We start from the raw sequence: 15,677 nt of genomic DNA, 5'->3' as shown, positions 1-15,677 counted from the left end.
GGAGCTGAAGACTTTTTTGTCCTCCTGGTTTCAGATTGAAACATGTCAACATGTCTCTGATGTTTTCATGTAAAGTTTCTCTTCAAGTTCAAACTGAAATCTGGTTTAAATTGAGTTCAGTTTGTGATCCAGCAACACTCTGCTGCAGTGAAGAAAGAGCGTGTAAAGACGACGTTCACTCCAACATGTTGATCATCCAGGACTCTCTCTGTGACGTGATGAACAACATGTTTACATCGTTCATACAAACTGCACTTTAAAGTCCACATGTGTCTGTAAGGGATCAAATGATGACCAGGAACCATCATTGAACTGATTCACACTTCAAGTTTGGTCCCACTTTTTAGTCTCCCGTCAGTTTAGAGTGAAGAAATGAAAACAAACATCAATAATGAAACAGTTTGTACATGTTTGAAGTTTCCTCCTTCATGTTTGTTTCCTTCGTCTCTCACTAAACGCAGCAGCTACTTCAACATGTGGGACAATAACTCACAGATATTAGAACCACATTTCTTTCCCCTGTGGAAAATAAACGTGGCTGCTTTCTTCTGACTTCAGTCCCTGAATCGTCCTGAGACGTCTTTTCACTTGGATCCTCAGAACGAGGACACTGAAGCTGGTTTCAGATCTGATACTGGGTTTGTGTTCAACGTGAAGAAGACTGACGGAAACATTCAAAACTAACTTCACTTCTTTCTCATGTTTTCCAGCAGACTCCCTGATTCTTCCTCTTCTGTCTGCAGCTTCAGGAACTTCAGTCTGATGTTCACATATTCTCTGGAGTGGACTCTGAAGTGCTCTCGTTTGGGGCGCCGGTGGCCTAGTGGTTAGTTTGCACGCCCCTCATGTACGGAGGTTGTAGTCCTCCAAGCGAGCGGCCTGGGTTCAAATCCAACCTGAGGCTCCTTTCCTGTCATTCCCCTCTCTCTCTCTCTCTCTCTCTCTGATTTCTGACTCTATGCTCTGTCCTTTCACAATAAAAGCACAAAAATAAACCTTAAATTAAAGTTGCTCTCATTCAGCAGGATAATAAAACATTTCAGACTCCGCCCCCGATGATGACATCATTGCTGTCAAACAACGTCGTGAAAATCAGTGATGACAAATATTATACTGAGCGTATTTTCACAAAGTAATGAAATAAAACAAATAAATACGAGCTGTCAGCGTTAACCAGTTAATCACATTAATCTCCTGTTTGTCCCTTCAGGCTCTCCGTAGATAGTGGTCCTCAGTGTCTCCCTGTAGTCTCACTGCTGCATCTTTGAACGTCTCATTTCACTTTAACAAACTCTCACACAGTCATATCCACCTGATGACATCACACACTGACCTTATGACATCACACACTGACCTTATGACATCACACATTGACCTGATGACATCACACATTGACCTGATGACATCACACATTGACCTTTGTTACCGTTCCTTTGAGCTGTTTGACCTCAGTTTGGGATCTCTAACCACTTCCTGTTTCTGTGCTTAACTTCATGTCCTTATCTTCCATCTACAGGAAGCTCTTACTGTATTTCAAAATAAAAGCACACAGCAAGGAAAGCACTCTCAGCTTAAGACAGTGCAAACCTTCAAAATAAAAGCCTATCAGTTTGTATATAGGTTAGGGGACTTAGGTCTGAGCAGCTTGTGGTCCAAAGATGGCACAGGCCCTGGTCAGTATTTCTTTAATTGGTAGGAGGGGGTCCTCCTCTTGAAATCCCCTCTAAGTAGGCGGGAGAGAAAGCAGATCATAAAAGCCTAAAAAGAGCTAAAAGTGTAAAAGAGAAGAACATTAAAACATGTCATGGTAGATTCAAAGTAAACAGATTCATTTGGTTGTGTTGAAGAGAAGGAAGCGGTCAGGTTTAGGGAGGCTGCTGGGTTCACGGTTAGCTTTAGGATTGTGGGTGAGCTTAAGAATAAAAAGCAGGGAAGAGGACGATGTGGAGATGGATGGTTAGGATTAGGGTTCAGGTAAGTGGGAAGTTGTTGTTTCTTTGTGTACAGGTGAGGTGGAGACCCTGACCCTCCTCCCCTGTGAGAGCAAAGGAAAGAATGAAATGATGCAGGTAAGTTTCTCTAACAGGTGAGTACAACAAGAAATAAATTAATTCATGAATGTCATTAAATCATCAAAGTTCACACGGTAAAAGAGGACAGCGTTAAATCACATGCAGCTTAGTGTTCAAAGTGTTCATGGGGTAGTAATAAATCAATAAAACAAGTGCTCTATGTGTCCTCCCTGTGGTGACAAACGTCCTGATTGGTGGAGCTGGTTTGCTGACTCTGATATATACAGGTGAGTGGGAGGTGGATACGTTACAGACGCTGATGCTGTTGTATCCTGTGCTGTGAGGTTTCTCCTGGAGCGTGACGATGGAGTTGTTGTGGAGGCTGGAGGCTTTCTGGATCCTCTGTGTCGGAGCCATGAATGGAAGTTGATGGTGTGTTTGGTTTCATGGTTTGTTTACTGCTTTGTTTATTGTTTAATTCTTGTTACAGGTGGGACATGTCGTGGTGATGTCAGTGATTATATGAGCCGCACTCACCTGTTCACCTGGTTTAGTCTCAGATGGAGAGAGGGGCTGAGCGTGGGAGCAGAACATTTCTGTTGAGCGCCACACTACACTGCACTGCCATCACAAGTTGATTTTACCACCCGGTAACTGCAGTTGTAGTTTCTTGTGTTTTGTAGAATAAATGACTAAAGCATCTTGGATCTGGAAGTCATTCATAACGACGTCACAGCTTCACTCCCGTCTTTAGTCCCTCGCTGCACTCTTTTCTTTGACGACCTGCAAAGGCCGATATAGACGCAATACTCTGTGTGTCCTGATCAAGCTTTAAATAAAGTGCTAAGATCATGCTGTCAATAAATAAAGGAAAGGAAAAGACACACAAAACAACATGCACAAAGTCATCCATTCATTAAAACAAGATGAAAACATTTCAAACTAGTTTTTGTTTGATCTAAAACTCCATAGATGTGAAACAATCCCTCTCACTGTCCTTCCACCTTTTGGACACCAGGTGGAAGCATTGCACCGTGGATAAAAGCAGGTAGGGGGAAACCGTGTTGTTGTTGGTGCACCAGCAGGTGGCGGTATTTCCCCGTTTTCCTTGTTGGCTGCAGTTAAAAGCAGAGAAACCAAACAACTGTCCTTCCGTCTTCTGAGCAGGAGATGGCGGCCTGAATCAAAGTTTTTCATTTGGGCCGTTTGGTTTCTTTCTTTTCAATCATTTGATGAACGTGGTTTCCATTCTGAGGCGTTGACTTCTGGACCAGTTTGTGTTGCTTTTGATGCCTTCTGTTTTCAGATGGTCTGCTCCACGTCTTCTGAAGTGCATGTAAACGGCCGGATTTTCTTTGCCTTTGTTTCTTTGGTAGATTTGTGGTCTCAATCTGTATTTCAGCTGCTTGTTTGTTTCTCCCACATACATGATATTACAGGTTGAACATGTTACTGCATAGGGTTAGAGTTAGGGTTACACACGGGATTCAAAATGTCTTTAATCACCACTAACTTTTGAAATGTAGCGATTAATGGAGATTCAAAATGTTGCTGGTTGGACAGCCCTCACATAAATATAAAATGCTGAATTATGAATAAATAATGAAACATCTTTTCAGACTGGTGGTCTCCTGCCGTTCATCATCATCAGGACAAACTAACGTTACTCTGTAGTTCATCTTTATTAGGAGGAGAATATGTGACCTTTAAACACAACCTTCAGTTTCTGTTTGAAGCCTTAAATGTAGATTCAGGATATTTAGAGCGAGGAGTCTCAGGAAACGTGGGATTAAAACTCTGAAACATTCTGAATAAACTTCCTCCTGTCTCATCAGATCAGCTTTAGAGTTGAAACTATGAAAAGATCTCACCGTTGATGTGAACGTAGGTCTCTGCCTCAGTGTGGTGTTTGATCTGGTCCTGTGTGACCACACAGCTGTAGTGGTCGGTCTTGGTCACAGTGGTTTGGAGGATGATGTCGTAGCTGCCTCCTCTTTCTGTGACCTGTGCTTCTTTAGCATGAAGGATGTTTCCAGAACTGTCCCTCCACTCCACTTTAGGTCGAGGAGAAGCTCCTCTGACTAAACACTGCAGCAGAGACCAGTCCTTTGATTGGTCGAGGATGGTGACGTGCGGCTCTGAAGCTGCTCCTGTGGAGACAATAGAAACAAAAGATTTCATCAGAAAGCTGCAGAATAGATGTTTCAGATTAAAGCATGTGGAGGTAGATAAGTAAAGTATCACAAAGAAGAAGACAAGCAATATATTTAAAAGACATTGTGAATATTAACATGACATGAAATAAACATTTAGTATTGTGGAGTAAAGACTTCATAATAAGAGAGTGAATTTAAACTCCCTCTGGGTTTGTTGTTCTCAGCTCTGAGTTCACAAATACGGGACTGCCATGTTTCCTTCAGCAGTATTTATGTCTCTTTTGGAGGGAACCCCTCCCTGTCCAACCGTACGCCCTGCCACCACCTGGAGGAGGAAGGACGGCCCTGAAGTCAGAACTCCAACTCTGGAAACTCGGAGCGACCTCAGTAGCCCGAGCTAAAATCCAACATGGCTGCTGCGTGCATCTACAGTAACGTTTAAGATGAAACTGATGTAATGAAATCAATCACACCGATGGTATCGTGGAAGTTCTCTCTGTGGACATGTGGTCATGTGACGTTCAGACACAAACTATCACGTAGTGTGTTGTTATCAAACTAAAGAACTGCTGGAGGCGTCCATGTTGCTGGTCAAACTGGTTTTCAAACTGGTCATGGGAACGCGCTCAACTCGGGTGTGACGTCAATCCTAGCTCGGACATTCGACTTGAGAGGTAAATGGAACGCACCAGAAGTCGTACTACCATGTTGAAGAGGAGTCACAGCCCCCCCCCCCCCCCCCTCCAAGAAGCCGTGTCTGGGTGGATTAAAACGAGGGCGTCGTTGCAAAAGAACGACGGCAGGAGAACCAATGACGTGCGGCTCTGAAGCTGCTCCTGTGGACACGGAGGAAACAAAGGTTCATGGAAAGAAGATTTCACATCCCTTCATGTATCTCCACTTCTCTTCTTTTATATTCCTCTACTGTACACGCCTTAGTTTATCTCAGCCTGTCACATGCTAAGTCCCGCCTCCTGGGAATGGCTGTAGGCCAAAACAGCTGTCAATCACTCCCTCCCAGCAGACGTGGGTTGTGTCTCCGTTGATCAGAAGCCGTTCAGGACGACGAGTGAGCCGTCTCTAAGTTGAGGTTAAAGGTCATGTAGCCCTTCATGATTGGACAGTGAGAATGTGTGAGCGTCCATGGAGATGTAAGCGCTCTTTTCATCTCATACGGCTCTAAAGTGGAACATATGTGATGTGATTCTTGTTGGTTTTTCTGCTGCTATTGATATAAAAACATCTGAATACTACTAATATCATTTACTCTTATTTCTAATGTTAGTTATATGTCTACATCGGGGGCGGCTGTGGGTCAGTGGGCGAGTCGGTCGTCTCTCAACTGGAAGGTCGGGGGTTCGATCCCCAGCTCCTGCAGCCACATGTCCCATGTGTCCTCGGGCGAGACGCTTAACCTCAAGTTGCTCCCTCTGCTTCGTCGGCGGCGTGTGAATGTGTCTGAATGGATGAGTTAATCCTCTTTACCCAGCAGCCTCAGTATGACATCATCAGGTGTGACATCACCTGGAGCTCTGACCTCAGTCACAAACATACGATCACATCGACACATTTCAAACAAAGTGGACACAAACTGAACTTTAGAAAGTCGCTGGAGGTAGAGTTGATGTCTTTCCTGTCGTGTTGAATCGTGTTCCATCGTGTTCCTCGTCTCTTCTGTGACGCTGATCTGATACGGCGAGCTGCACGTGGAGGAACACGGACGCTGTGCGCTTTTAAAGAAAGTAGTCCCCGAGGAAAAGGCGGTCTGATGGAGAGGTGTAAATATTGACAAACACAGCGGACACTCAGGTTTCTGTGTTTTTCTTGAAGGTGGGACTTTTAGTGAAGCTGCTCCAGTATGTTTTCATCTCCTGCAGGTAACACGCCGTGTGGTCATAAGAAGGTCAAACGAGCACACGGTCAAACTGTGTACTGTCCCTTTAAGGCCTTTAGTGACCTCCATGGATCAAATGATTAAAGGGACGATCAGTGCATGTGTTTGGAGCTAAAGGAGGCTCCTAGTTATACTCTGTTTTAATGATCATGTCGGCCTCAGTAGATTCAGCTCGGACATGTTTCACATTATTAACACGTCGTCTCTTCTCACTCACTGAAACGTCTCCGATTCCTGTGACGGCACGCCGCTCCTTACAAATGTGTGTGTGTGAGTTTCTGAATGTGTGTGTGTGTTTCTGAATGTGTGTGTGTGTGTTTCTGAATGTGTGTGTGTGTTTGTGTGTGAAATCTTTCCTCCATCATAACTAACGACTGACTCGTTTCAGAGCACTGATTCAGTCTGAAGTCACGTCTGAGTGCAGCTCTCAGTCAGGAGCTCTTTGGTGAGCAGGTAACATCTGCAGCAGCGTCCAATCAGAGAGCAGCAACACGGTAACCATGGAGATGAATCCAGCAGGACCAGCTGCAGTAAAAACTGTCAAGTAAATAAGTTTGAGTTGAAGGTGTGAAACATTAAAGTGAGCTCCTGATCCTGTGTGAAGGAGCAGCAGGTGTTGTTTAGTTTTGCTCTTTTAGATTCATGTCTGCAGGAATGTTTTAGTTTGAAGATAAAAAGAGTTCATGATGTTCACACAGAGACCAGATATGATGACCTACACACAGAAACACATCATGAAGAGTTAGAATTAACACCTGAATGTATTTTTAGTCATAAACTATTCAGTAAATAATCTTCCTCACTTCATTTCGATTCTTTTTGAATTATTTCTGACCTCCTCTTCGCTCTGGTCATTTCTTTTGTTTTCTGAACTAAATAGTTTCTTCAGTTTGTTCCATCAGCTGCTCAGTTAAACCTGGTGGTTAGTGTGAGGTGATCATTTCAACAACAAGCTCAAACGTCTTTAAGAACTCGTCTTTGTGTTGTGAACACTTTTAATGTAGAGATGCAGAATTCCACTTTTTTTAATGGTACGGTAGTTCAGGGTGAACTGTGGGTAAGATGGAGTGTAGGAGCCATAATGTGTGTTTTTACCTCAGTTGATTATTTGTTATGTTTTGCTCCTTATATGGGTTTCTTATTATTTCTGGTAATTAGCAGTGGGCGTGGTTTACTTTATTTTTACCTGTGCATTTGGGGTGGCGGGAGGCTAGACAAAGGGGGTGAGTGAGTCATCGTCATCATCACCTAAATCATCATTTTTGGACCTTTTCTTTAGAAATACTGTTTTCCCTTTTTGTTTTAATAAATCTACAAAGATATCTGGACTTCTTTATATTTTCACACACTTAGTTTCTGTGCAGCATTTTTCTATCTTCAGCCGCCACAGAGAGTTTGTGTTTTTAAAAGATTTTAATTTAGTGATGCAGAAATTAATTGAAATGTTTTTTTACTCATGAGGGAAAAGTTTGGCAAACATCTAAAGCTACACAGGAGGGAGCAGACGTGTTGGTTAGAGGTGCAACAAGAGGTAGAAAAGAAGAAGAACCAGCAGGAGGCGTTTTGGATCCATAACTTTCAGACTACTGAACACCCGGTCTAAACGAGGACGTTCATTTTTCTGTCTTTTTGTCAAAGATTGTTGAGTTTTAATGTAAAGTCCAGTGAACACTGAACGACTAAAAGAATTCATGAGCTCATACTGTACAGTGTTCAGCATCACAAGTGTCAATAAGAAAAAGTCCCACAGACGGAGGTTGAAGTCTGATCGATGTGTATTTCAGTCGGCTCTAATACACACCAGGAAAAACGTTCTCTCTCTCTCTCACAGCATCCCAAATAAACACAAAGTGACTGACAGCTCAATCAGAACTGATTCTCCCCGTCAGCTGGAGCTCTGCAGATGTTTCCTGCTGATGGTTCTTTCATGATCGGAGTGTGGAGACAGATTAAACAGTCATGCCTGCTGTTGCCATGGTGATTTTAGACGCTGTCTGTCAGTTTGTGAACAATCAGGAAAGAAGTCCCTGAAGTGGGAGAATCAGCTGGTGGCTCTGCGCTCACCGTGCAAAGTGTGTGCAGTCGTACGACCAAAACAATCACACATGAACAAATGATCCGAGCAGCAGGGAGCAGCTGATCGGGCCGTGACCATCACGCCTCAGTGTACACTGCTCCACTAACGGCGTGCTATCGGGCTGAAATGCGGCCTGACTTCAAATCAGTCGTACGACTCAAAAGTCAGGTCTAAGTCGTCCTGAAATCGTCCGGTGCACGGCCGGCTTACTGTAAGAGTTGGGTTTGAATCTCCTGTAAACGTTGTTTTGATTTGTTTTTGTTGTGTTTCCTGTTTGTGGTCAATATTTACATTTTCATCATATTATGTATAAATGTAAACATCTGCTCCACCTAGTACAACTTTATCTCTGTTTGACTTCCTGATGAAGGACTGATGAGTTCTTGTTTTTTTAAGGTCTACATGATGCCAAGTAAATAAAGACATTTTCATTGTTTAAAAAGCGAGAGCCTCGGCTGCACAAAACTTCTCACTGTTCATTTTTCCTGTTTTCAAAATGTCTTGTAATAAATGTTACACAGAGCAAACGTAACTCTGAGGATCTGAATGGATAGAACGTAAAGTGTTTGTAATATTTGGGGATAAACATAACTGTTAATATGAAATGATAACTGACGAGCCTGCTCCTGAAATGTGTGAACTCAACATGAAGCTGTTTTCTAATCCTGAACATTTCACTGTTATCACAAACACGTCCACACTGACATCACTGAGCTACAACAAGAGAAACACTGACTCTGTACGTCTGGAACTGATCTCAAAGTCAACCTTCACACTCTTCTTCTTCTCTCTGTCCAGTCATCAAGTTAGTCCGTTCAGAGAGTCACTGAAAGTCTGAATTTCTTAAACTCACTTTGAATAAAGTTTCACTTGTGAAGTATCCAAACACGTTTCACATTCAGTCAGAACTCATTTACATTTAAAACAAAGAATGAACGCACAGAAAAACAGAAAGTAGAACAAGAAACATCTCACCGTTGATGTGAACGTAGATCTTGGCCTCAGTGTGGTGTTTGATCTGGTCCTGTGTGACCACACAGCTGTAGTGGTCGGTCTTGGTCACAGTGGTTTGGAGGATGATGTCGTAGCTGCCTCCTCTTTCTGTGACCTGTGCTTCTTTAGCATGAAGGATGTTTCCAGAACTGTCCCTCCACTCCACTTTAGGTCGAGGAGAAGCTCCTCTGACTAAACACTGCAGCAGAGACCAGTCCTTTGATTGGTCGAGTATGGTGACAGACGGCTCTGGAGCAGCACCTGTGAACACAGAGTAATTGAACAATAGATGACCTATCAGCAATGAAGGACAAATACATAATTACAGATGTAACACTGGTAAGCTGTCTTGTGCATCTCTCCTCTTCTTGTTTATAACAAATCCTGAGTACACGAGGATGAAAACATTAAAAACAAAGAACACGATTTAAAGAAAATAACTGGCTCTGGTTGAACATCCAAGATTTGTTTGTTGGATGTCAAACACTTTTCACTTGTACCAAAAGTTTGGAAATCATCTTTACTATCTCTAACTAGAACCAGGACAGAAGCACAGATACTCTGCAGCCATGTGGGAAACACCTGGATCAGTGTGAGAGCTCTGTCACATCAATGTTCAAAGTTACTTTCAATATTTGGCCTTTGGCTTTTTTCATGACAGACACTGAGGGGACAGGAATTTAAAATATGCTTGCACACAGCTTTCAAGCCTGATGTGAAGAAGTTGGAGTCAGAGGGGAAATGTAATGTCTCCCATTAACATCATGTGAGTATCTCAGCCTTGTGATTTTATTTGTATGTTCATGGTTTATTCCCCAGAGATCCTTTATATTCTGGGGGCCACATGAGAAGCTTTGGGGGACCGTATGTGGCCCGCGGGGCGCCAGTTGATAATCACTTTTATGGAGCATTATACTTTGTAATGAAAGAATGGACCTAGGTAAGCCTGCTTGAGATTTAAAGAAGGAATAGGTGTAAAAAAACAGATTTAGTCAGGAAAGCAGCAAATTGACCTTTTGGTAGAAAACAGCTGATCATAAACAGCAGATTTATTTGAGTATATTTCATGTTTGTAAGTTCATTGAGCCTTTAAGGACAGAGATTTAAAGTGAACTGGTTTCCATGGAGACCAGTCACCTGTATGACTGGCAGGTAGGATGTATTAACACATGCAGGAGTGATTTAAGAAGTGGAAGTCCAAAGTAGAGGAAATGAGTATTTGTAGTCCCTGTAGTTGTTAAGATGGTATATCAGAGTTTATATTTCAGAATCATTCTATCAAATCTAAATAAAGCTAAAGCTTTGAAACATCATCACTCTACAGTTATTCTTTAAACAACATTACAAACACAATGAGTACACTGCTCTCTGGTTCTCAGCTTCTTCAACACACTTAGACCTGTCAGCAGGATCTGGACTCACCTTGGATTTTTTCAGGTGTTCTGTCCTTTAAGATAGCACCTGGAAGGTAAAAGACATGAGATGTTAGAGGGACAGATGATCAACTTCACCCTGGAGGAAGAATGTAAATGTGCTGCCTTTATAATGTGTGTAGAGCTGAACTGTGGCTGTGCAGAGTGACATTATGGATCACGTGTTTCATGTCTGATACAAACTGTGTCTCTCCAGATGTGGCTGCAGCTCTGTGGGGATGAACACCTGCCAGATGTTTATTTGAAATCCACCTGGGACTCTTCAAACACGTCTGACTGAACCAGAAAACTCACCAACAACCAGCTCAATGTGGAACATTTGACTCGGCTGCAGACGAGGAAAAAAACAGGTGTAGTTTCCACTGTCGGCCACCTTGGTCTTCCTGATCTTTATGGAGGCGTTACCGTTCTTCAGCTCGTCGTTAAAATGTGAGACTCGACCTTCAAACTGTTTGTCTTGACCTGAAAGGCCGTGAGCGTAATAATCTCCTCCGTCGTACATGAACACCTCCTTGTGATCGTCTTTCTTCCAGTCAAACAGCTTCGTCTCGATGTTCTCCTTGGTGCTGAGGGAACATGGTAACACAGCATCACTGTCTTCTTTCACCACCACTCCACCTGAGACAGAAACACGAGGATGAATCAGTTTGTTTACATGCAGAAAAATAAAGTTCAGTTTGTGTGATAATCTAATGTCAGTTTCTGATCATAATAATCTCACTGTTTATCTTTGTGTAGCTAAATGTCATCATGAAATCATTTCCACTGAACTCGGGCGTCTTCACAGTCGTTTACATTTTACTATGTGACACATATTCATCATATTTAACCATCTATCTCATTTATAAACCCTCATGTTGATGTTTCTGTCTCCTCATCCTTTTCTTTACACATTCATCTGATATCAAAGATAAAAAACAAACATGTCACACTTCTGAACAGAGACTAGTGAATGTTTACATCAGTATTCATACGTTTCTTTAGTCAAAGTGTCTCTGAATCAGCCGATTAAACTCTTTGAATCTGAGATTTCTGAGGAGAAGGAGGTGAAACTTCTTTCTCTGCTTCTTCTTTTAGTTTGATTTATTCTGACTCTTATTTCATAATTCATTAAAAACTTCATTAAACTCTGATACTCCCTCACACAGTGGACTCACATCCATGTTGTATTATCTGTAATTGATCATGGTCCATAATATGTGAGTGATGCTGCAGTTTTCTCTCTGCAGGATGGAGGAGACGCCCTCCAACATCTACTCCCAGAGAGACGAGCATCACACTGCGCATGTCTGTTAAACGGCTGTAATCTGATGACGTCACCTGAGCTGTGGAGGTTGATGTTTTAATATTTCTGTATTAATGTCCTTTAGTTTCAAACGGAGCTAAATATCGATGCTAACAGTCTCCGGTGCTAACGTTATCTCCCCTCCGCTGATAAACTTCCTACTTTTCTGTCTCCAGACTTCATGTTTCAACATTTTTTACATTTATTTTTCATCCATTTCAATCTCAAACAGTTCAGAGTAAATATGAGCCGTTACTTTTCTCACCGTTTTCATCAGCAAACGTTATTCCAGACCGAGTCACGACGCAGAGACACACGAGAGGAAGAAGCTTCATAGTTGTTGATCTGAACACTCAACGTGACGTCACTGACGGGCACTTCAGAGGACGCTGCTGTGACGTCACTAACACGATGATCTCCTAGCAACACTTTCGATGATCGTCCTTCAAAATAAAAGTATTATGTCGAAAACACAAACAATAAAAGTCTGAATGAATAAATAAAACCTTCTCACAATACTGTAGCACAATCCCCAACAAATAAGTTTGAACATTTATCAGCTCAATGAACCAAAAGTGATTTTTTTAAGTTTAACTATTTAGAGAGCAGCTAAACGGTCACTGTGTTTCTCTTTTATTTCTGTCTCATATTTTTGTATTAAAGTTACAGCTGAATTATTTTACATTTTAACTGCAGTAGATGTTTTGTTAAATAATTTAAAATGTTTAAATGTTTAATAATTCTGATGGTTAACTTCAAACAGGAATTCATCATATTCTTTAAAATTAAATGTAACACTGTGCCGTTTTATATCTTATTTTATTTTTATTTTACAGGGACATTGCATATTAATAAACATTTCTGTAATGTGCCAGAGTTAGCCAAAAGGCTAATTTTCATCTGTTGTCCCTGGACAGATTTTATAAAAGGCTCCCTAAAAAAAAATAAAAAAATTCAAACATTGGTAAAAGCTACAAAAACAAGTATTAGTAAAAGCACGTATCCAATAACCTACTAAAGTAACTGTAACGTGCACACAACAAAACAACATGTAACACAATATACAATAAACACGTAGAAATTACAAATTACACAAGGCCACATAAAAAACATTGAGTGAGCTATACCTGAAGCTCACCTCAACAGACAACAACACGCAGGACACATTCATTTAAAAAACAGCACACATTCATCAACAACCAGACACAAGGGGGCAGCAGCGAGCGGAACAGGTTTAGTGCTGGCAGATGTGGTTATCAAATAGCCAGTGTTTCAGATGTGAACTAAATGAACGACATGTGTTGCTCTCTCTGATAACTGTTGGGATGTTGTTCCATTCACGTGAGGCTGGAACAGAAAAGGCCGACTGACTAAAAACACACTTCCTTAGAGGAATAATGCAGTCGCCTCTTGAGACACCCCTCCTGAAGTGATGTGTGTTTGTTCATATGCTTACAAACTCTCTGAGTGGGGGAGGGGCCAAACCATGAGATTTTATAAAGGAGCATTTTTGTGTTTAATCATGTTCTCCCAGCTCAGGAGGTTGTATTTTCTGAGGATTGAACAGTGGTGGAATTGCTTTGGTTTTTTGTCTAAAACTTTTGTTGTCTGTTTATACAAAGACTGTAGTGGTTTTAATGTGGTGTGACTTGCCTGAGACTAGCTTGTCATACAGTAGGTCATATATGAGAAAATCATTGAATGCATGTACATGTTGGCTGCTTCAGTAGACATGGAGTTTCTGATAAATCTGAAGTTGGCAAGGTTAAATTTAATTTGTTTACAGACTTTTTTTTACATGTGCTTTAAAGTTCAGGTTGGAGTCAAGTATAATGCCAAGGTATTTGAATTCTTTTACAATCTGTAGTTTTTCTTCTGACACAAGTATATCTGGATCGGATATCTGGTTTGAGTCATTTGTTTTAGTGAAGAACATACCAACAGTTTCAGACACGTTAAGTTGGAGACAGCACTGATTAAGCCATGCTGTAATTTTGACCATTGCGGTTGTTAGTTTTGAAGCAACTTCTGCTTTTGTTAAACCATGCACATACAAAACTGTATCGTCAGCATACATTTGAATGTTAACCTCAGGACACACAGATGGCAGGTCATTTACATACAGGAAGAATAAAAGTGGGCCCAGTATAGATCCCTGCGGAACGCCCGTGGACAAGCAGAGGGTGTCAGATTGATAATTAAGTATTCGCACACTTTGAGAGCGGTTGGAGAGATATGATTCTACCCATTTAAGTGCATCAGCAGAGAAATTAAAGGTGGATAACTTAGATAGAAGAACTCTGTGATTTACAGTGTCAAATGCTTTTCTGAGATCCAGAAAGACAGCACCAACAATGCCACGGTTATCTAGCAGTGATTTGATTTTTTCAATGAGGAAGCAGTTAGCTGTCTCTGTTGAGTGGTTGGATCTGAATCCAAACTGCATTGGATGCAGGTGATAAGAGCTGTTGTTCAGGTGATGTATAATTTTCTCAGCCGCCCATTTCTCTGCAACTTTAGACATACTAGGAAGAATGCTGATGGGCCTATAATTGCAGGGTGAATGGGGATCACCAGATTTGTACATTGGTGAAATAACGGCAGATTTCCACACCCTTGGGAATTCACCCTGTGATATTGAGAGATTAATGATTTTGGTGATGGGTTTGGCTAACGCTGCACCAAGATCCTTAACCCTTGTTGTGTCCATCCCAAAATCATCTTTTGCTTTTGATGGCTTGAGGGATCTAATAATTTCTGTGATCTTTGATTCACTAACATTTATAAAATGGAAAGCTGGCTCTGTTTTGTTTGCCAAGCACAGATTAACCTGCTTAGCAGAGAAGCTCTGTGCAATAGTTGCTACAGAATCGACAAAGTATCGATTAAGAGCTCCAGCTACTTCAGCTGGGTCCTTCGTCAGGTTTCCATTCAGGCTAAGTTCAATTTGTTTTCCTACTTTGGTTTGTTGACCCAGGAGCTTTTTTAACTGACTCCATATTAATTTAGAGTTTCCCCTCGCCTCATTAATTATTGTCATAAAAGAATCAGCCCTAGCCTTCCTCAACCCTGTTATCACCTTATTTCTTAACATGGCAAAATGAATTTGTCGTGGAACAATCTGGTCTTAATGGCCATTTTCAGTGCCAGATCTCGCTCTTTCATCAGTTTTAAAATATCTGCATTTATCCAGGGAAGACTGTTCTTTTTATTCCTATACTTAAACTTACGGGAGAATTCTGTGATGACACTATGCACTTTACTTGAGAATATTTGACTGCCCTCCTGCAAGTTTTTTCCCAAGAGCAAATCATTCCAATTGACGCTATTTATAGTGTTTTTAAAACATTCCTGCTTGTTCTTAGGAATTCTAAGAGATTCATTCTCTTTGGCAATTGAGGGGCTAAATCTCATTTTTGTTAATTTTCTGATCACCAGAATAAGATTGTGGTCAGATATCCCAGTGATCATATTGAGAGATTTAGTCATTCTCTCAGGTCTGTTACTATAAACCATGACCCCGCCTCCCTTTGATGTCACTCTATCTCTTCTGAAGATTTGATAGCCAGGTACCTCTAATGCTGCAGATGGCGAGTTTTCATGCAGTCAAGTCTCTAGAAAACATCCCGTTTGTCGAGCTCCTATGTTGAAACTATCTTAAACTTATATATTTAAATAATTGAATCAACACATAAAGCAACACTTAACCCTTAATCCCACCTGGAAGTTTATAACAGTCTTTTTAGAGTTAATTTACTGTAGTAAAGATCACTATTTTATCTCTCTTCCCTTCTTCACCTACCTCAGTTCACTTCCTGGTTTCTCCT

At 41.3% G+C, this 15,677-nt stretch overlaps 1 protein-coding gene across 6 annotated transcripts in view; it reads right to left on the bottom strand.

The window, feature by feature from the left end:
- Positions 1 to 15,677, bottom strand: part of LOC114918192 (CD276 antigen-like) — a 45,267-nt gene that overhangs the window by 1,574 nt on the left and 28,016 nt on the right. For 2 of the 6 annotated variants that reach the window (XM_065955443.1, XM_065955442.1), the window contains exons 1-5: positions 12,116 to 12,249; positions 10,860 to 11,183; positions 10,555 to 10,593; positions 9,115 to 9,393; positions 3,884 to 4,162 (exon numbers count right to left, since the gene is read on the bottom strand). In XM_065955443.1, the coding sequence (XP_065811515.1) occupies positions 3,884 to 4,162; positions 9,115 to 9,393; positions 10,555 to 10,593; positions 10,860 to 11,183; positions 12,116 to 12,185 (991 nt within the window). In that variant the 5' untranslated portion in view covers positions 12,186 to 12,249. Of the gene's footprint in view, positions 2,036 to 3,883; positions 4,163 to 9,114; positions 9,394 to 10,554; positions 10,594 to 10,859; positions 11,184 to 12,115; positions 12,250 to 15,677 lie in introns of those variants that run through there. The other 4 variants (XM_065955446.1, XM_065955447.1, XM_065955444.1 and 1 more) reach the window with 4 other exon arrangements.

This window comes from Labrus bergylta, chromosome 5, assembly GCF_963930695.1.
Source record: "Labrus bergylta chromosome 5, fLabBer1.1, whole genome shotgun sequence".
NCBI classification, from domain to species: Eukaryota; Metazoa; Chordata; class Actinopteri; order Labriformes; family Labridae; genus Labrus; species Labrus bergylta.
The sequence above is the reverse complement of the archived record's forward strand: the minus strand, read 5'-3'. Positions and strand labels throughout refer to the sequence as shown.